General features: G+C 48.2%; 1 protein-coding gene across 7 annotated transcripts in view; it reads right to left on the bottom strand.

The window, feature by feature from the left end:
* Positions 1–22,501, bottom strand: part of agbl4 (AGBL carboxypeptidase 4) — a 250,132-nt gene that overhangs the window by 209,033 nt on the left and 18,598 nt on the right. For 4 of the 7 annotated variants that reach the window (XM_081707269.1, XM_081707270.1, XM_081707272.1 and 1 more), the window contains exons 3-4: positions 20,542–20,666; positions 14,481–14,555 (exon numbers count right to left, since the gene is read on the bottom strand). In XM_081707269.1, coding sequence (XP_081563395.1) covers positions 14,481–14,555; positions 20,542–20,666 — 200 coding nt within the window. Of the gene's footprint in view, positions 1–14,480; positions 14,556–20,541; positions 20,667–22,501 lie in introns of those variants that run through there. The other 3 variants (XM_081707271.1, XM_027001299.3, XM_081707273.1) reach the window with 1 other exon arrangement.

The following is a 22,501-nucleotide window of genomic DNA, read 5'->3' as shown; positions in this document are numbered from 1 at the left end:
GCAAATTACCCTGCCGGCTTTTACACCCAGGAAAGTGTAGCAACTGTAATATTCTTCAAAATACGGCCGTGCGCACAGTAGCTGGCGGCTACACTAAAATGAACCCTGGTGTAATTTATGAATATATTAAAATGACCTGTATGCGAACACCATTAAGTCCGGGAAACCTGCTGCCACACACGAATGCACATATCTCTGGCTCCAACGTGATTTGCAAACGTTAATTGTGAGGCGGGAATTAGTTAGCCGGTTTAGAAATTGTTCGTTAACGCCCGGGAAAGTGCGATAAGCTTGAGCTGAGATTGAACTGACCTTTTCTTTTTGCCAGAGAGAACGGGGGAAACACACAAACGCCTCTAGACGAGAGGCCGGTGACTTCCTGTGTCTGTGTGCGCGCGTGGGCGCTCAAAGACGTCCGCACAGACATTAGCCAGAGAGAAGTGAGACGGCAGGCGTTTTCCCCTCCTCGTATCATAAAGCTATTAAGTTGCTATCAGCTTCGCTGCAGCCGCGCTTGCTTGTGATATATAGACACATTTCCCTTCTAGCCACAGCTCTGTGTCGAGGTGGGGGTGTCTCCCCCTCAGACGGCTTATCGCGCACACCTTATCTCCCACAGACAGTTAGTTAAGAACAGAAAGTAGCCACAGGTGATCCAGCCTGTGAGATGGGGAGTTGGGGTCTGAACCAAAGCCCCTGGGCCTGTGACTGGCCCCTACAGCCGGATTCCTAGCGCTGCTCGGTGATGAGAGGCGGTCAGCTGCTGTCTTGCGAGCGCGACTTCACACTGCCATGCAGGGGCGACACGACAGCTAATTTTGTTAGCAGAAAACAAAACTTTGTTGAATGAAATCTTCCCATAAATGGGGGACTTTTTATAATGGAACACAAATTAGTAAGCATAAAGAAAGCAATAAAAGAAAAAAAAAATTAAAATCTGCCAAAGCAAAGAGCCACTACGTGCCAAATAATGACATAAATTAATAAGTAGTCCACTGCAACACTTCTGAAATACTGCTCAAATGCAGAATGTTTTCATTAGATCTGCTGGGCATTTGCTGTAAGAGCACAAACTGTGTCTGGACCTTGCAAGTTTCTCCACCACGTGCTGGCTCCCATGGACTGCATTTTTTAGAAAAATAAAACATTATCCATTATGTCTACAAATATATCCATGGGGTAAATTCAACTCAAAATACAACAAACATTTTCCTTTTTTTATCTAGGCAAGATGAAAGCACAAGCACTGTCTGGTGAACACTGGTGAAGGCATGAACATGGCCAGTGCCTTGAGAGTTTATCTTCGACCTTGAGGCAAGTGTGGTTGGAGGGATTTCCTGGGAACTTGGAGGCAACAGAGACAAAGATGGAGGAGGTGAGGGGGCTACGAGCTGAAAAAGTCAAATAAGAAGAAAAGAGGAACGTGAACAGGAAGACAGCGGGAATACAGGGGTACGGGGCCCAGGGGGAGAATGAGAGAGAATGTCAGAGGGCTGCAACGGGAGAGTTGCTGCAATCGGCTGATTTATTTTGCGCATATCTGTAAAGAAGCTTCCATCTGGCAGAGCACAAAACCATCAACACTGTAATTAAAATGCAATTACCACCTCTCTGCTCCCCCAACCACACTGTAATCCCAGAGAAGTCATTCCATCTGTGTGTGTGCGGTGTGTGTGTGTGTGTGTGTGTGTGTGTGTGTGTCTCGCTCCCTCTCACAAACTCACTCACACAAGGCCACTCGCACCTAATCTCCTATACATCCCCTTCTTTCCTCAATGTGTTTAAAGGCTGAATGCGAGAAGATGAGCCTCCACTCGCCACCGTCGCCTTCCTCTCGCGCGAACACAGAGAGATCCGTCCACGGCCGCACACGGCAGGGCAAGCCAGCCTTTCTGCCCTACGCCCTGTGAGTCGGTATGATGAATGGCTGAATGTCTCCCAGCCAAATAACATCCATGTGTTTAAGGGAACGTATGGCAGCTAATACCTCGGCCTGGGTTTCCAGTGCGCGCCTCTGTGTAGTCAAATATCAGTGCTGCTTGCAGAGCTTCTGTTCTTGCCAATGTAAAGTTCATGTGAATCATAAAAAAAAATAAAGAATCTGGTTCAGCGTATAATAACAAGTTTGAAGATTTTCATATTTTCATGCCAAGAAGCAACAGGGTTGGTCCATCCAATAAAACTAATATTGTTAAATGCCCAACCAAATTAAAACTAAAATCTTGCGAGTAATATTTAGAGTTTTTAATTATTCATTTAGACCTAATGTAATTATATATTTACCTGTGTGTGCATAACCTGTGAGAGAGAAAGTGTGCATGTGAGTGTGTGTGTGCGTGCAGGTGTTTAATAAACAACTGTGTGGATGATTGGAGACAGTGAGTAAGACAGGCTGTATGTGTACGTGGTTGTGTGTGCATGTGTGTGTTTAACTGTATTTAAAGTTGTATAGAACAGTGGAGAGTATTGAGCTGTCCCCTTAGATATAAAAGCTTAATTACTTCTGACTAAATCTGTAATTAAAATATATCCCAGCAGCAGTCCTACCTGTCTTAGCAGGAGAGAGTGCAGTGGGACCATACTGAATGTCACTGATAAATCACACACACATACACACACACACACACACACACACGCACACACTCTGAACAGGAACAGGGGAATGAGAAAGAGATTAGAGGAGGAGAGCGCAAGCATGGGGGAAACAGAGAGACAAAGAAGATAAAGATAGAAGGAAGTAGTGTCAGCAGGAACAGAGCGAAGCTAGAAGGTCGCCTGAGAAATGAGAGAACTTGTAAAGAACAGGGTGAGAAACAGTTACACATCTCCCACTCTTCCAAATGGCAGAATGTTCCAGTTATGCAGCCCATAAAACTCTAACACAGAGCCTACTTACCACTGCTAAGAGTTAAAATACATAATTAGAAAGAAATTATAACTCAACAAGATGGAACATGTAGTGGTTACTGTCTGTTTAAAACAGACATTAACCACTACTTAAAGGTAGCCACAGGAATTCATGAAATCTGAGGAAGTTAGATCATAGCTAACTCTACTTAATCTTAAACATTTCTATAAAAATGTATAAAATATGTGATGTCTAAAATATTTCTCAGCATCTTGATTTTATAGATAACAGGTTCAGTGTGATTTAAGCACCAAGCGACATGGAAAAACGTACTAATAAACCACAAAAGCAACTTGTATGAGAGGTTCATACAAGGGTTCACGGCATTAGATGCCATCCAGGGAGGGTGAGGCACTCTTGCAGTGCCTGTCAGGCAAAACAAATACATTGGGAGAGCAGACTGCAATTTCCATTTGGCTGGGCCTGGAGCAGAGAAGGGGGTTGGAGACAGGGTGCAGTCATGGGGGTTAAGCACGAGCAGCGTGGCGATGGTGGGAATGCACACGGATTGTGAGCTCTGCTGTGCATGGTTGGAATGCCCAGGGTTGAGGCAGAGAGGCAGCTCCGGTTGAGGCAAAGAGGCAGCTTTGGGTTGAGCCAGAGAGGCAGCTCAGGCTTGAGGCAGAGAGGCCAAGCGCTGACAGTGCGCTAAATTGAGTAATGGGGCGGCAGCATTTCAACAAGCTCTTAATGAGAAGTGAGAAAGTCATCACACTGCAGGGTTCAGGGGTGAAAAATAGCCCACATTAGCACCCCCTGCATGCTCAGAGCAGCACTACACTTCTAATCCATCAACAACAACAAAAAAAAGGGGGTGGGGCGGGTTGATGGCTAGAAGGTGGGGGAGCTAGTGAAACAGCTTTGGGTGATGATGCTAAAGTCATGGTCCCTAGTCTGTGTTCCAGGGTGCTGTAGTGCTACAGACAGCCATGTATGAGCTCTCCTGTAGCATCGCCCAGGCACTACAGCCCCGTGAAGGAGCAGGGGCCTCTCAGCCAGTGGTGTGTAAATAAAGCCCCAGCAAACAGCCTTCCACTGTTTTCTACTGGTCCGTGGTCCTGCAGACGCAGAACGTCCTTAGCTCAGCTCTGCCTGTTGCAGCACACCAAAGGAGAGGTGAGCTCTCCCGAGTGATAAACATCTCCATCCCAGTTCCTTTTAGATTCTGATTTGGAGTGGCCGCTGAATGCATGAAAGGAGAGCGTTGCGAGGAAAGACCCTCTTGACTTTGGCCAATTTCGTGGAGACAGCAGTGTGCTGGAGGCCCTGGCTGATTAGCGTGTTGATTAGGGCTGGAGAGTGCTGGCTCCCCCAGTCCCATCCTCTGAGAGCGTAATGATGGAAGCCAAAGTCCCCCACGCTGGAACGCCTTATCAACCGCGCTAACAAGCTGGAGCTGAACTTTGCTGTGGCTGGCAAGTCGAGCGGTTCCTGCCCTAAAATAGCACTACAGGGACTGGCAGGCCACAAATACGCCGCAGCGTCGCAATTTATTCCTGTTCAACCTGATGCAGAATCAACTACTCCGACTGTGTCGCTGTACAGCAGTGTGGCAGAAAATGATGCCGTCTGTCATTACCGTGAGCCGTTCTTACGGCTACATTCACTGGAGTGCACTTGCTGAATGCCCCCTGCCTCTACTGTGCATAGACACTCTCCGCGCTAGTCCCATAGCAAAATTAACAATCGCCCACAGCTCTAACATTTTAACGGGAGAATAACTCACATTGGATGAAGTGGCTGACAGTGAGAGTAGAGACACTAAAGAGATGGAAATGGAACCAGGCTTGAAGTGATCACTCGGGTTCAGGTAGAGCTGTGGCTATCGCCACCCCCATTCATCAGCCCTGAGCCGCTCCGCCCCCGATTAAAAGGGCTTTTAAGTGTGTGGTCAGGCCGGAGACCTCCCCGCCCCATTGTGCACGTCACCACACCTCCTCCACTCATGGCAGCACCCAGCCACACTCAATGCTGCGGCCATGTTCATCATTCTTATTAGCCCATACTTCCAGGAGCCGACGGTGGGACGCAACCGGGCTGCAGTCTTTGGGACTCTAAGGAGCTTTCTCGGGGAGCTGGACTTAAATCCGAGTTGTTTGCTTGCCGGCAGTTTTAATTTTGATTGCATCATATTTCTCACATCTTAATCCAAAGTACTTTCTGTAAGTTATGCACTCGCAAAGTAAAAAGAGACGGTTTGGAGTATCTCACTACCGAACCCAGTCCAACATAAACATACACAGAGTCATGTATTTTAGGTAATTCAGGCAAATAGGCCATTTTTTTAAGTATATCAGTATATCAGGACTTTATTTCCAATAAAGTAGTACTATTTTCCCATGGCAATTACAACCATGCCTGAAAAGCTGGTGTCCTACCAATAAGATGAAAGCATAAAGCATGACTCTGAGCCAAATATCATGTACGTTGTTTCAAACAGATCGGTGTTCCCAGCCCACCAGCGCTCCCTCACGCGTATTGATTTAAGGCAAGTCCAGCATTAATCTGACGGTAACTCTGGAGATGGCACGCCGAAGCAGCCGTGCAGCCAAAACATCTCTCCCCTTCCCCAGCAGATCTCACCGCAAGGTAAACCGGTGGCCAAGGGGGTCATCGGTTGCCAGATGATGATTTTTCGCTCCAGGGAGAAAGAGCACGAGCAAGCGCGGCCCCGGAGGGCCCGCCCTGGCCTGGCCGTGCCTCCGTCTGAGCCATTGATCTGTTTACTAATAACGAATGGACACGGCAGACTAGCTCTCGGCCTCTGGCCAGCCGGCAGGCTATTGAATAATCCATACCGTTTTTGTTCACTTTGGGTTATAAAGAGATTCTAATTCTGATCTGAGGGATACTGAAGACAAGAGAAAGCTGAACCTTTTAGCAAGGACAAGGACTTCTGGGAACACAGTGGCAGAACGGCAGCCAGGAAGCGGCTGGCCATCGTTTGCCCTTCAAACTGCAACCGAGTCTCTTTGACTCCACAGATATAGCCTCAGCACACACGTGACAGCCAACGCGGTGGCCGGAAGTGACCCGCGTGAAGCAGAAGACCAGAAGCAGCTATTTATTCTTTCTTTGAAACATGGACCTTATCTCACCTCTGGCTGACAGGTCTTAATAAACAAACAAATCAATAATAAATAAAAAAACAAATCTGAAAGCATGGGGCGGCGAGTGAACAACATCACGTGGACGGTAGGTGCAGAAATATTCATGCTTGGGAAGCTCGGGGGGGTGGGGGGGTAATAGAGACGTTGATTTAATTGAGTCTGACTTCTTTCCCCCGCGCACCTCCAGCGTCCATCTGCACAGCACCCAGGCCCTCAGCGCGCCCGCTCATAACAGCTCCCCCTCCCTCACCTCCCGCTCTCTCGCGCTCCCTCCACTCACCCCTGTCTGCTTCATAACATCTGGACAAGATTCACGCGAGCCCAACCTGATGCCAACCTGCCTAATAGCCTATGGAGTCAATTATAAAAAGGAAAATGTAGCGGTGTAATTGTTAATGGCACCATCTGGATAATAGCACTTCTAGGGGAGAAGACTCCTTACCTTATTCGCCAGAGACGTTCTGTTCCGACGGCCCCCAAAAGCAATGGAGGAGAACCAGAAGAGAAACTGTTTCTCATACCTAATGAACTCCTTATTTTGCAGTTCTCACTGGGTAATAATGCAGGTTACGTGCATGTGAGTGTATGTGAATGTGTGTGTGTGTGTGTGTATGTGTATGCGTGCACGCTTGCGTGCGTGTGTTGCTTCAAACTCCTTCTCAATCTTTATTTCCATGAAAAAGCAACTGGGGGCAGTCAGAAAATTAAATGCTGCATTCCATCTAATAGCTGATAACAAATGTTCTCCTGAGTTGCGTCTTTTCAAATATTATTCTCTCTCCCTCACTTTTGTGTTTTCCTCCAGAGCTGCAGTTCAAAAGTGCCAGGGGAAAACTCCTGTGTCATAACTATTAATTACTGCAGCACTTTCTCAAAACAATACGAGTTTATACTGTGGCTTGTTTCCACTGTTATAGTGAGATCGTTAAGCTTTATACAGCTTGCTATGCTTTCAGGACTGAGAAAAGGTAGGTGTGTGTGCGTGTGTGTGTGTGTGTGTGTGTGTGTGTGTGTGTGTGTGTGTGTGTGTGTGTGCGCGCACGCATGTGTGTCTTGCTATCAAGACCTGCCAGAAACAACAGAGTGTGAAGGAGACAACAACAGGCATGCAGAAGGAAGAGATTGCAGAAAGACAGGCAGAGAGTCCTCAGAGGAGCGATGGGCAGTGTGTGTGTGTGTGTGTGTGTGTGTGTGTGTGTGCGTGTGTGTGTTTGTGTGTGTGTATGTGTGTATGTAAGACCGGCAGGGGATCTTGAGACAAGGGATGGGAGGGGAAGAGGTGGGCAGAATGAAAAACACATTTACTTAGTGTTTGGCACTCCTGCTCACAAATTCAGCATGGCATGAAGGACAATATAGACGTTGGAAAGGCAGGACACCATACAAAGCACATGGTTTATTAGAGAGGATGGGAATGAGTGTGGGGTTGTGTGTGTTATTGTTTTGCACTTTAAAGAAAGGCCTGGTCAGCCTTTTGTCAAAGGTCAGAACAACACTCCAATCCAACCTGCAGAAGGCCAGTGTGTAGGTCTCTTAATACACCTGCACCATTGTAGCTTTGCTAAGTCTGTAAAATACAGTATAGTGGCTTTGTTCTTCCCACAATATTTAAAAGAGCAAGCTTCAAAATAAAATATTGTGCATTTTGAGAAAGGCATTGTTTAAGCTATATTTATTCCACTTCGCACATCAGCCCAATGCAGAAATTACATAAAAGCAACCAAGTGAAATTAACTCCTACATAAGAGTTTGAATTAAATTGAACTCTGTTAGAGTAAAATTCTAATTTGTGGTTTTATGGTGTACTTGCTGAAAGCAGTCCAGTAAAACTCTCCACACTTCACATATTACTCACAGGTGTGTATGGCTTTGTAAGAAAACAGAAACAGTGGCAGGTGGCTGTCTGCTGTGAGCTGAAACCAATGTGTGTTTGATTTGTTATGGCTCGAAAGGGAAGGGGTTAAAGAAATAAGCAGCCATGCTAACGGCCAGCTGACAAATGGCGAGCACGTTATATGGACCATGAAATGAACACTCAGGCAATGTGAAAGCGGGAGGGCTTTCAGCACCACGGTCAGCAACAAAGTGCCTGCAACACCTCACTGCCTGAGCAATGGTATTCACTAGAGAGAGAGAGAGAGAGAGAGAGAGAGAGAGAGAGGGAAAGAGGGAGAGAAGGAGAGGGGAAAACAGAGGAGAGAAACTAAAAGAGAATATGGAGCATGCTTGGATTTAGAAGCAGGAAACTGAGAGGAGAAATAGGCCCATCAAAACTGGGCTTGGGTTTAATAGCCTATTGCTGAAAGAATAGGAGCAGGGGTGAGCCTCGGGATTCATGCTTTCCTGAAACTTTTTTGATACCGATACATTCCAGATAGCCATGAGGTTCACCATCAAAACAAAGTCACAGCATCCCAGCAACAATATTGCAGTTTTCAAGGTCTGGCTGTAGTACTACTGCCAAAGCATAGTGGTACTAACAATATTCGCACTACAAAACTTTTGATTTAAGTCTAGGTTAGGAATAGCTACACCCTGGCACAGCTGCCCCAGAATGACCTCAGACTTTAATAACAGTAATACATATTGTAGATTGTGGGTAGCGTGATTACACACGTGGTTTTATTTTTGTTTTCATCTAAAACTGTCCCACAAGGTGCAGCAAACCTGAGCAGAGCTTCAGAGCTTGAAACCATACCCTACCCTCTACTGTTCTTGGCCACTGAATGTCATGAAAAGATGTAGAGTTGTGAGCAGTCATACACCAACGCGCTCCAGCAAGACTAATTCCAGCAGTGGGTGAGGAAAAGCTCGGAAACAATAAATAAGGCATTTAAAGGTGGCTGTGCAAGACTGCCCCCCCGCCCAACCAGACCTGTATTTTTGAATGAAACACTACACTGTGTGCCCCACAGGCATGTCTGCTCAGGTTAATACAGTTTACAGCTCAACCCCCTGAACACACACACCCACAAAGAATTTCAATCTCCTTATAACAAGGTGACCCACAGTTACCAATCCATAAAATTCATTTAACAGTCGCGTCCATGGCAGCAACACTGCCTGGACCAGGTGTACTGAACGTTCGGTGGAGTTCGGTAAACTTTTCCATCCTCATTTTTTTAAAGCTTAGATTTAAATGACTTTTCTTTATTAAGAGTTCCTTCTTCAATGGCTTGGCTACAGGACCTACAGGCATCCCATTCTGTTATATATAATAGTTATACACCACTTATTAGCTCTGATCAGATACTATAAGCAAGAAAGGAGACCATTTACATTTTCCATCTACAAAAACTACACATGTTGACTCATATCCTTACACTGAGGAGCTTATGCAAATACATATGCATAAAGAGTCATATCCATCATAACTTGCACTGCTCACAGATGCCTGGGTCATTCATAATGCATATTCCCTGCTGCTTATATTGTACAATAAATTACAGTCTGAGTATGTTTTATGAAAAAAAAAAAAAGTAACAAAAATGTCATATTGTTGTTTATTCAGTGACTCAATTCCTGTATCCACTGCTTGTGCTGAAGATGGATGTATGACTGGGTTGAGAATCGAAACTTTGGCCTGCCCTGTGTGCCCCCTCACTTCTGCCCTGCCCAGACAGGCCCTGTGTGCCCCCTCACTTCTGCCCTGCCCAGACAGGCCCTGTGTGCCCCCTCACTTCTGCCCTGCCCAGACAGGCCCTGTGTGCCCCCTCACTTCTGCCCTGCCCAGACAGGCCCTGTGTGCCCCCTCACTTCTGCCCTGCCCAGACAGGCCCTGTGTGCCCCCTCACTTCTGCCCTGCCCAGACAGGCTCTGTGTGCCCCCTCACTTCTGCCCTGCCCAGACAGGCCCTGTGTGCCCCCTCACTTCTGCCCTGCCCAGACAGGCCCTGTGTGCCCCCTCACTTCTGCCCTGCCCAGACAGGCCATGTGCCCCCTCACTTCTGCCCTGCCCAGACAGGCCCTGTGTGTACACTCATTGCCACCCCACACGCTGCGTGCCCACCACATCTGCTAAATCACTTCATTAGAACAAGCGGTTACGATCAGAGCCGCTCAGGAGTGACAGGTGCTAGCCAACGCTAATCCTCCACCACAACCCAGAAGGGAAGCGTTATTTCACTGAGGAGATGAGCCTTCTGAAAACCTGAGTGGAGCTGAGGACAGCCTCCCAGCAGACTAACACAGCCCGGGTCATAAAACATCACAAAAGCCAGCTAGAGCGCGCAAGTTTCCGTTAGCAAAGGGGGAAACAGCATTGTCGTGGTTTTAAAAAAAACACACAAAATAAAAGCAGATCCCATCAAAGTCCCAAGCAGCGGAGAAGTTCATTGAGTCCCTCTGTGTGAATGTGTGAATACAGAGGGTATAAAATCATTGTTAATTACACATTTGTCACAGGCAGCGCATTCAGCCACCACTCCGTGTGTGTTAATAGCCTGCTCTCCCTGTGCTGATTCACATAGCTAAACCCACATCCTGCTTTCTCATTACACTCCCAAACTTTTCCTCCGCACGTCTTTCATGACCCCCCCCCCAACTGGGCTCCCCTCACCACCCATTTCTGCCTCTCCAACTAAGCAAAAACATTTATTCAACACTGGCTTCAAACAGAGGCACTCTCTCGAGACCAGCAGTTTGACAACATTGAAAGCCTGTCATGTTTTAACATGGCTATAACGAAGCTAGGCGGATTTCTGAGGGAATTTAATTAATGATATTTACGTCAGTGTGGTGTACAAGCACAATCCCCCGTCAAGAAAGTGCAGGAGAATTCCTTTAAGCATTTCCTTCATTACATTTAAGAGTCTAGGCAGCTAATCTCCAAAGCAAAGATAATAGATGTTTTTTTGTCACCGTTTAATTAGTGTAATGCTAATCATTTATTAAATCAGGTGACACCCTTCCATCATAACAGCAGGAATGAAGAGATATTCGCCGACATTCCGATGTGCATCTCGTGTCAGCGATATACTGTGGAGATTCCAAGCATCCTTTGTTGCAGCAGTTGCGTGAAATCTGACGAAGCCTGGTGTCATGCCAAATGGAAAAGGCAATTCCAGGATGAGAGACTTGCTTCAGGAGACGCACGGGCGCCAAATCGGACATCTTCTGTGGCGGCGGCATAACGAGATGGTGATCGCAGGGTGTGATTCGCGCTCCATGTCTCGGTCGGGTTCCAGCACGTCCGGGCGGACACTCTGCGAAACCTGTGTTTTAATTCGGAGCTGCGTGGAGTAATGAGGTCTTAATCAGAGTCCTCCAGGTGCGACATAAACCAGGTTACATCTGGCACACCATCAGCCCAAAGCACGTGGCGCACACCAGTTTGTCGATCAAATCCCCGCCTGCTCTCCTGACAGCGCTCGTTTCCCGCCGTGAGTACATAAGAGAGGACCTGGCCACTGTGAGCCTCTGAGCGAGCGTGGAAGACCGAAAGGCCCCCCGTGGGACCCAACACTGAGGATGGCCTCAACACCATTCACGCCTTTTCTCAGGGATAATGTTTTCAGTGACATATTACCGGTAACAGGACTCTGTCGGTGCAACAAGTACGCCTATATCTTTTCTAACTAACCTGTCCGACCATAGCCAGCTCCACATTTCGCCTCATTTGAGTGGTTCCTGAGTCAGGTGATAGTTGAGAAGTTTTGGATTCAGTTGAGGGGTTTGCGAGGAGAGCTGCGTTTACTTCCTCCCCAAAGAGCACAAAGCTTCTACAGCCATAAGAAAAACACCAGCTGTTTACTGACAGCAAACAGTCTCGCGCTCTCCTTCCAAAGCCCGGGCCACCTCAGAGAGAGGCAGGAGAGCAGAAGCATCTCCGAGGATGGTCTGACTTCACTGTACATGGCAATTAAACGCTTACAATCTTATTAAAGCGCATTCAATCGGGCAACCACATTAGGCAACTTACGCTCTTGAAAAAGTTCCTTCGCAGCTCCATTTAGAGGAGTGAAATTCATTTCAGAGCAAGAGCCAACACCAAATCTCACTGTACATTACATGTTTAATAACCATATGGTAATTATGGTATTGACAGAGTGATGACAATCCTTAACTCTGTTTCATCTATGCATGTCTAATAATGTCTAGAAAAGCCCTAAATTAATCTGTCTGAGCTCCACGTGTCAGTGTTGCTTCAGGTTTGGGTGGTGCTGTGTGGTGGTGCTCTGGTGGTGCTGTAAGTATCACTTCTCCATACCTCTCAACCCGCTTCGCCTCCGTAAGCTACTAGACACGTTTTTGTTTCCATTATTATATCAGCCATCATCACAGCAAAGCCGAACCCTGTGAGAAGACCAGGCAAGAGTGTAGTAACACAGCGGATGGAGTGTGCGCCTGTTGGATTTACTTTTAGCATAAATTTCAAAGAACAACACAGTTAAGATGATGGGTGATGTACAGTAAAGCACTGTGCATTTCCATATGTGGTAATGTTTAATCTTTTACAGGTTTAATAACGTCTTTATATAGGTTCTGCCACCGCCTATGAATCTGACAAACAGCGTAATTTGAATTGAGCGCAGGTGTAAGTTTAATGTGTGCATGCAGCGTTAAAAGCCAGTTGGTGTGCAGGTAAGGGAGCAAGCCGCGTGAAAAATTCATGGCGGGAAGACAGCTGAAGAAACGCCAGTGGCTGCAGCAGGAACTGGGGGTCCCTGGAGGCCCACAGAGGCCACTCAGAGCCCCTGGTGCCCCCCCCCACCCCCAGCCCATGAGTAAGTGCTGCTTTGTTTCATTGACATCCTGCCTCCCTCGCCTTACCTGCAGCCATGACAGCCAGAACACACACTGTCAGGACCCAGCTCTGATTTATGAATCCATGCCGTTTCCACGCCGACAATCCCCAGGTGCTGCTGGGAGATAACATCCGGCCTGGACCAACCTCCGTCACAAATGGCCATCTTTGCTCTCTCGCTCACTTGTTCTCTCCCTGGGTGCGCTTGTGTCAGGGTGTGAGCTTGCGTGTGTGTGTGTGTGTGTGTGTGTGTGTGGTGTATCCCAGCTCACCTGCTGGGCACCAGTACATCATAGGCCAGCACGTCCATGGGCAAACCTTCCGCTAGAGGGCTACCACCTTCCAACAACCCACACAAACAAATCAAGCAACTACAACAAGTGCTTGGGATACTTTGCCTCCAACCCAAACAAACATCCCATTTTGGCCCGTGTAGCTGATACATCATCTAAGATGTCCATGAAGGACCTGTGCATGGCGTGAAGCCTAAATGAGGAGCAGAACACAGGGCTGAGTATGACTTCAAAGTCAGAAATCCAATCAGAGGAATCAGGACCATAATCAGCAAATTACGTTCCTCATTTGTCTTTGACTGGTTGATTCCAGTTCATTGATTTAATTAATAAACTTTGTGAACTGTTGATAATTATGCAAATGCAGGAAAGAAAATTACAAAATGTCAACTATTCACACACAGTGACCCCAGAGTCACAGAGGTGGTGTTCAAAAATGAAAGAAAGAAAAAACTGTCACATTGGACTTGTTCTTTCTGGTAAGAGCACTGTTGTGTAGTTCTTCATATAATGCAATGTAGCTGAGAAGGAATAATGGGATATTTGAATATTTAAATGTTTTTTCTAGCAGTGAGGAAACTGTTATGACAGCCGTGGCAAATCTGTGTTGGTGCGTTCCTCTCACGGCCAGGCCTCAACAGTGCCTGGTGAAAACAGCCATATTGGCTCTACTTAACCACATTAGCCATGAACGCAGATTGACAGCACTTTTCTGTGCTGCCCCCACATCAAATGATATATACCAAATGGCATTCAATACAGCCTCGCACACGCCGAATTGGAAGATTCAAAAACAATTTTGGAGTAATAAGTGGAAGCTGCTGAACGGAATGAGAATGCAAATGTGTGTGCGGTCTGGTGTGCGTGTCCGACACGCAGACGGCCGAGTGCACGGGCTTTATCCATAATATCTACAATCAGCGCATTATGACAGGCTTGCAGGAGCACAACATGTCGGCGCTTTGTAATTTGTGTCTTTTCATAAGTTTCAATAAGGAAGAAGAGCAGGGCCAGCTAATGTGGAGTGATGGCTCCCAGCCCCCGGAAGGCCGTGGTGCTCCTCCACCGGCAGACCATCTAGATAAACACGGCTCGTTCTGCAGCCGTGGTATTTTTGAACCACATTCCAATCCTCTCTGCTCAGGAAACGGCCGTGGGCGATTTAAGAGCAGGCTAACAAAGTTGGTTTGAAACTCCCCATGACTGCCGAATTGAGCGTCACAGAGGCCCCGCACGGGGGGGGGGGGGGGGGTCTCACACGTGTGCAGTGGTCCCGGTGGCCGCGTGTAGCTCTGGGCTAGCGGGGACCAGGGTGTGGTGCCCTTTGAACTCGGCACCTGCAGCCGAGGCCCTTGCTTGGCTTTCTTTATTTCCACGCGGCCCTGTGAGGGGATTCAGGGTGGTTACCAGGCGACGGGCACGCACGTGTGCGTCAGGTGGCAGCTCCGTGTGAACGCCATGCTTTCCCGTCCCGGCCACCAGTCGCTCAGCCTGCTGGAACTAAACACAGATACAACATGAACAATTTAGGCAGTAATTACTGCAAATAACCAGACAGTGGCGAGCAGGGGAGGGGTGTGTGTGAGCGATTAAGCTGAGCACCCATACAGGAATAAAGGAGGCATCAAGGCAGAGCATGCTAAAGTAACACACACACTGTGCCTCGCCACGTACATGTCATGTCTGGCAAACGATGGGTTAGGGCAGGGAGGAAGAGCATGGAGATCAGTCACTGAGCCCTCCTCTTATAGGCTACCAAGAGCCCAGGAATACGATACCTACAGCCACCGAATTAATTCAGGCCCAGACTTCATTTGCATTTTTATGTCTGGCCTTGCACAGTAAAATCCTCTCTTGACTTTGAGCCCCGCATACCTACATTCAACCAATCAGAATGGCTCCTATAGACCAAAACCCAAGGCAAGATACTGCCATGAAATCTGGGACTTTGGTGTGGCAGGGGGAGCGTGCAAATGCTCCCTACCCAGGGGTGCTTGCCACAGGGCCCATATGGCCCGCACCCACACCCTATCTACACGTGGGAACCAGATGCGCCCCACGCATCTGTAGCTGTGGGCCTCCAAGCCTCTGTAGCAGGGGTCTGTGAAATAAGGTGATGTGTCTATCCTGGAACAGGTGGGCCACAGCCCACTGCATTAGCTCAGTTAGTCCTCCCTTCAGCAGCTGTGTAAATGCGCCCGCCGTATGCAATCTGCTCCGTCTCAGCAAAGCATGGGGCTCGGGCTCGGGCACTGGGCACGTTGGCACGGGCTCGCCTCGATCGTAAACAAAAGCTGGGCCTTGGCTGCCTTAACGGGGGCGGATCACGTGGCATTATCGGCGCCCATCTTCCAGGGAATGCACAGGAACAGGACGCCATTGCAGTAGTGGCAGTGCTGAAGCACGCCAGCGACCATTAAGCATCTGCATGGGAACGGCGGTATTACGGGACGCACAGCAAACAGGACACCTAACAACACGAAGGCATTTTCACAGGTGATAGTGTTGTGAGCATGTGAAGGCAGGCCTGGGCAGACTGACCATCAGCACACAGGGCTATGACTCACCAGCTCTTCCAATGAAATTACAGGTATAATCCCCAATCGGCCTCGCCAGGCCCTGAACCCCAGCCGCGCCACTTCCAACACATCTGCTCTGTTCTCCACCAGCTGCAAACGCCCCCCCGTAACATGGCGGCAGGGGGAGAGACTAAAAGCGCAATCTCTCTCTCTCTCTCTCTCTCTCTCTCTCTCTCTCTCTCTCTCTCTCTCTCTCTCTCTCTCTCACCCCCTCCCTCCCTCCCTCCTTCCCTCCCCAAGCTGAGCGTACACACAGGCACAGTGCAGGTGTAAAACACCAGCCACCCAAACCATGCAGGATCCACGAGGGAAAAAAGAACAAAGAGAAGGGGAAATGAGAGGGGGATTTTGGTTGTTAGTCGCTTAGTTTCATTTATTTTACTCAATTATTTACTGATGAACAGAGTAGTTTGTAGATGAACATGGATGTGTGTGTTTGCGTGTGTGTGTGTGTGTGTGTGTGTGTGTGTGTGTGTGTGTGTGTATGTATCAGTGTCAAAAGGAGCACCCCCCACCATCAGATCAGACTGATCTGTCTATCTGTCTACAGCTTCATGCAGAGAGCAGCGCACACGGCCAGCCACGCCCTGCTGATGCCTCTGCCCAGCCTCTGGAGGCTACTGGACGTTTTATATATGCGCGTATGTGTATGTGTGTGTGTGTGTGTGTGTGTGTGTGTGTGTGTGTGTGTGTGTGTCTCACTCTGCCCACGCTGATAAAAGGCCATTATGCAGCTTTGGAGAGGCAGGCGCAGAGGCTGGCCTGATATTACACAGCACAATCTCCAGCATCCTTCCCAGAACACAGAGCCAAGAGCAAGCCAGGCACACCCATTCCTGGAACTATCTCTCTCTCTCTCTCTCTCTCTCTCTCTTTCACACACACACACTTATGCTCTCACTTACTCTCTTACTCACTCAGCCACACACACACACACACACACACACACATACACAAAGTTCAATACACCTCAATTCTCCCTGCTTTTCACTCTTTCACTCACACACACACACACACACACACACACACACACACACACACACACTCCATCCGACCCCAGCAGAAAAATCAATATGCACCTCATCCATTACGGTGCTCATGGACGGGTCAGGGACTTTCCTCTGTGCATCTCTCCTCCTAACATTATACAGCAACACCACACCAAGCCCATGTGCTGCACTCCCCTGCACCAGCTAACAGGAGCCTTTGACTTTTCACGCAGAGAGTGGCTCAAAGAGACTTTAAAGACTTTAATTAGGGCTATCATCAAAAATCTAAATCAATTTCGACATAATCCATTACCATCACTGCATGTGATCTAAGTGAGCCACTATCACTGCTGTTCACATTGTCACAATATGAAAAACAAGCACTGTACATTTGATGCTCACATCAGCGATGTTCCCGATAGCGGTTAGTGTGCAACGTGTTCTGCAGATAAATTACTCAGAGAAAATAGGCTTCTGACTGTCCTTTGAAACAGGATTATTGCACTTAGGGGGTATGTGCGACCTCCGATATCCCTAACTTTACATTTGTCCTCCATCTTGGGCGTGTGGGCATTTCAGTGGGGAGCTTCTCTGCACAGCCAGCCGAGACTGCACTCCCCCGCCCCCGAAGAGCCGCAGCAAAAGGCAGACATTTTACAGCCTTAAATAAGACTCCCCGCTGATACGGGAGTGATAACACCTCTCTCTCTCTCTCTCTCTCTCTCTCTCTCTCTCCCACTGTCCCTCCCTGTCTCTCTGTCTCCCCGATGCACACGCACACAAACACACACACACACACACACACACGCACACAGCTGGACAACATACCATAGAAGAAGACAGAAGAATACCATGGCGATGGAAGACTGTATTATGGTTTGTGTGCACAAATACACATGGAGGTTACCATGTAGGCACTGAAGTCACAACAGTGAGCTGTGACTCTTAAACCACAAAGGATCCAACCAAGACAACAAGTGTGATGAATATCCCAGGTACAAGTAACATAAACAAAATGAAGAAAAGCCTTTTAACTATCCATCTGCACAGAAAATCTGATGAAAACCTCTGCTTCATTAAACAGAGCAGTGAAACTCCCCCCTCACTATCGTAATCCCAGCACAGGTGTCGGTGAAACTCTGTGTGCCCCGCCCCAACCTTCATCCCAGCACAGGTGTCGGTGAAACTCTGTGTGCCCCGCCCCAACCTTCATCCCAGCACAGGTGTCGGTGAAACTCTGTGTGCCCCGCCCCAACCTTCATCCCAGCACAGGTGTCGGTGAAACTCTGTGTGCCCCGCCCCAACCTTCATCCCAGCACAGGTGTCGGTGAAACTCTGTGTGCCCCGCCCCAACCTTCATCCCAGCACAGGTGTCGGTGAAACTCTGTGTGCCCCGCCCCAACCTTCATCCCAGCACAGGGGGCTGTGAATCTCATGGCTCATTAAGCACACAAAGGCTCTGCTGGCACATGCAAAGGCAGCATGCGACGGCAGCCTCAACCCTACCTCCAACCGGTGACAGTGTAATTAACCCGCAAGCTCCCCCACCCGCCGATCTGAAGGAGAGCACGGAGGTAGTCAGCTATCTGGGATGAAGGAGGTGGGGAGGGCCGGGGTGGGTGGAGGCGGGGGGGGGGACATCCATCCATCATAAAAACGTTATGCCGCAGCCAATTTCCACAAAGCTGCTAAGCTGATTGAGGCCGACCAAATCTGTTTCACCAGCTTACATCCCTTCAAAATGGTCATCTCACTTCCAATATCACGGGCTTTTACTGTTTCCTATTCCCCTGTTCCCGGCAGAGAGTTGGGAGTTGGCAGGCTTAGGAGGATAAAACTCTCCAGCCGAGTCCGCTGTGCCAACCCTGATATCTCTATAGTGCACAGCCATCCACATACACACGCACACGTTCATGTGCCCGTTCCATTATTCCTGCTATTTGTGTTTTTATTTTCCCATCGAACGCTGGCCAATCAGGAGCACATCACAACAGAGGCACAATGTACCAGCACGTTCACACACACACACACACACACACACACACAAACACATACGAGTGCGTGCGTTCACACACATACACATACGCGCACATGCGTGTGCATGCACACGCATGCCTCAAATAAACACCATCTCGCAACCCAGTTTCTCCACCTCCTCCTACTGAAGTAGATTAAATTCACACTAGTCCTCATTTTAAACGGAAATTGGAATGATAGCAGAGAGATTAGGGAGAGGGCGTGAACGGCTGGCTGTGGGTGGCTCCAGACTGTGGGGGTGGCATCAACAAAGCCGCTCTGACGCTAATAGTGTAAATGTTTCTCTTTTGCCACCTGTAGTGTGTGTGTGCGTGCGCGCGTGTGTGTGTGTGTGTGTGTGTTGCTGCTCTTTCTCTTTTTTGCCACAGCAGCAAATATCCTGTTGGCACAGGATGCAGAAGCGTATCTGGCCCTAAAATCGATCAGGCTCCCGGCGAAGCGCTCCCATTCATCTCTCGCCCATAAAATTTGATTAGCGCTGACTACAGCACTGCAGGGAGATGGGCCGATATAGAGCCAAGCTACAGGAGACAGCTACAGCATCCCGCGCTTTCATCCACTCCCTGCCTCTCTGTCCCTCTTTCCCTCGCTCCTGCCGCCTCCCTCCATCCTCCTCGCATGTTCTCTCCTCCACGAGCACACACGTGCAGGAGGCTTGAGCGCAGGACCACCCAGAAGCCCTCCTCTGGCTCCCATTCACAGTGCCGTTCTCTCCCACCATTAATCAGAAATGGCAGGGCTGATGAGGCTCCAATCAGGGCTAATAAAAAGAAACGAAAGCACACACCCCCCCCCCCCACCTCAGCATTACCCCATCCCCCCTCCATCATATCCCAGCCCAGCCCAGCCCAGCCCAGCCCGGCCAAGCCCCGCCCCGGCCCGGCCGCCTGGCCTGTCGTCCAGCCGTCGGACACACCCTCTATGCCCACATATCACCGTGGCACGTGACCACTGTTCCCCTCCAATAGCAACCCTCCGAGCTCTGCACTGGACATCGCCTGTCGGCACAGTGACAGGGAGAGTGGGAAGGAGAGAAAATAGAGTGTCAGTCCTAGAGGAAATGCCACAAGGCTGTGCGGGACTCAGAACCGGTCCAGTACCACTTCCTATTGGTAACTGAGACAAGAAAATGCAGTGAATTATCGGAGGGTCCTTCTGAGAGGAGAAGACAGCACTACGTAGTAATCTAACCAAACAATAAACGCATGTGAACATTAGTAAGCTGTACCAAGTCACTATGTGTATCCTATTCGTAAAGAGGTCTGCCTACATTCATGAAAAGCTTCAGTCATCTGAGTGAATCCCAGCTTAAGAAATGTGATTTATTAGATTCATGTCAATGCAAATGATTTATGATTCATTTGAGTTATTGATTCAAGCACAGGCTGCCACTTAAAATACCAGTCAGACGATCTTTTGAGAATTCATGTCAGCAATTGGGAATATAATGAATCTGATTAGGCTGTAGACTGTCTGACTTTGTGGCCATGGGGACAGAGAGCAGGTCACATTAGTGCAGAGGTTTGAGAATCTTCTGTCATATCATCAATATGATAATGACAGGCAGACATCATCTGCTGTGTCACTCAATCTCACATGACATTCAAAACTTTCCAGCATCCCCACCCAAAGTTGCAGAAACTGTTAGCAGAGAGGTTCGGTATCGGTAGATTCTCCATTTTGTGTGAGCTGCATCTCGAGGTCATGGTGAGCACTTTTTCCAGATGAGGTGCAGGTTTAATGACCCGCAGGTCTGGGTTGCCTTGCATGCTCTTGATGCCTGGTTCTTCCAGGATCAGCCCAGATCATTAGACCATGTTAGGAGGCCTGGTAAGCATGGAGAGGGGGAGGGGCTTGGCGGGAGGCTTGCTCCGGACCTACCTGTGTCTCCCGGATGTGCTCAACTGTGAAGTTAAACCACACTCTGAAGCGAGGGTTGCATGTATCGGGCCGGATGAAGAGGTCAAACTCAAACTCGCTGATGTAGTCCACACGCCCCAGATTACCTAGACAGAGAGAGAGAGGGAGAGAGAGAGAGAGAGAGAGAGAGAGGGGGAGATGGGAGGACAGATTTGTCTTCATTCTGAAACTGAAATAACTACACATATAGCTTCAGCAGTTTAGCCCACAGTCAGTTTAAACCAGATCTGACACAAATGCATACAATAGAATCTTTAATTACGCATTTAAAAACATAATCAGTAGCTTTATTCTATGGATATGTAAATATAAGCAACAGAAATGACTGGCAAAGTGCATTTTGTGTGAGTGTATATATATATATGTGTGTGTGTGTGTGTGTGTGTGTGTGTGTGTGTGTGTGTGTGTGTGTTGACATAAGAGTTGCAGATTAAACTCCTCTGAACTGATTAGAATATGACTCCAATTACATCTTTAACTATCGCTGATACTGTGTGCTGTAAAAAAATATTATCATCTCATGTATCTAGATACAGTTTAGTCTTTATTTTTAAAGTTTAGTATTCTTTATTTAGATGATATTCAGATCGCATTTTATTTGCCATTCAGGGAAAATCCGTGTAATTCCAAGACATTTGCAAATACAACACAGCAACCACAAACACATAAACAATAAAGCAGATCATCTCTATATCTGAAGTGGGGCTCAACACAAATGTCAAATGTCAAGAAGTAAAAGTTCACATGTTCTAGCAGAAGGTGTAGCCACAGAACACTGGCTCCTTTCAACACACACTGAAAGGCAAACCCGTTAAAAGCCAAAGGCGTGTCCCATACACAAACATGCACATGTGGCTGTGTGTTTGGCTTAAGCCCAACTCAGATGCAGCAGGAACAGGCTCACAGTTCTAGTGATACGTTGTATTTATATAGTGCTTTTCCAGGACTCAAAGTCGTTTACATTCGGTTATCTCAGTGTGGGTGTGTGTTCCTCTCATACGAGTATGAAGTTGACACTGCAAAGCTCAGAGTCTGAGGCTGCACAGCTCTGCACAGTTCTGGGCTTTAAACAGAAGATAACTTATCAATCTGAAAGAAAGGATGGATGGATGGATGGATGGAAGATTAGATGGATAGGTAATGGAGGCAGGTGAATGGGAGGGCAGTCTGCGTGCTGGGGACGGAACATGGACGTCACCACCTGGTGGCAGGTAGCACCTAGCTAATTATGTGCAGATGGGGCGAGCCCCACGCAGTCGGCACGGAGATGAGCGGAGCTCTCCCCTTCTGTTATGAGAGCAGCCACTGGGCCGCCAGCCACACACGCACAGGACCGCACATCACCACAATCCGCACACTCACGCTGACTGGACACACATACCAGAGCTCACTGCCACACACACAGACACACACACACACACACATACACACACGCCCGCCCCCACACACACACACACACACACACTCCTCCCACAGCCACACTGACTGGCACACAATCTTTCCAGTGTTGTTACAGGTATACACTTGGGAAGGGACGACCCTTACTACTAGGTCCCTGCAAAAAAAAAAAAAAAACCACACATTTATAATCAGCCAAAATCGGTGACTTTGTGTAGGCTAATCAATATGGTTTGAACGTCTAGGCTTGGCAGAGCTAATCAGCTGTAGCGTTCCATTCCGTTACAGAAAATAAAGTATGAAAATGTTCCTCAGATTAAATGAACATTGGCACTCTGTCTGATCAGAATCAGGCTGCGTTTGGCCCACGCCAACACCGCAGCACCCGGGCCGCCATCAGAACAGAGGCAGACAGGTCTTTACATCGGCATGCCACTAGGGCAAAGGTCAGCGAATGACCTTTTAAATATCCAAATGAAATGGAAATGCTGCTATGTAACTGAAACATGGCACATGGTTGAAG

This window comes from Electrophorus electricus, chromosome 25 (genome assembly GCF_041902795.1).
Source record: "Electrophorus electricus isolate QZ-2024a chromosome 25, ASM4190279v1, whole genome shotgun sequence".
NCBI lineage: Eukaryota > Metazoa > Chordata > Actinopteri > Gymnotiformes > Gymnotidae > Electrophorus > Electrophorus electricus.
Note: the sequence above shows the minus strand (reverse complement) of the source record. Positions and strands in the feature narration are given on the sequence as shown.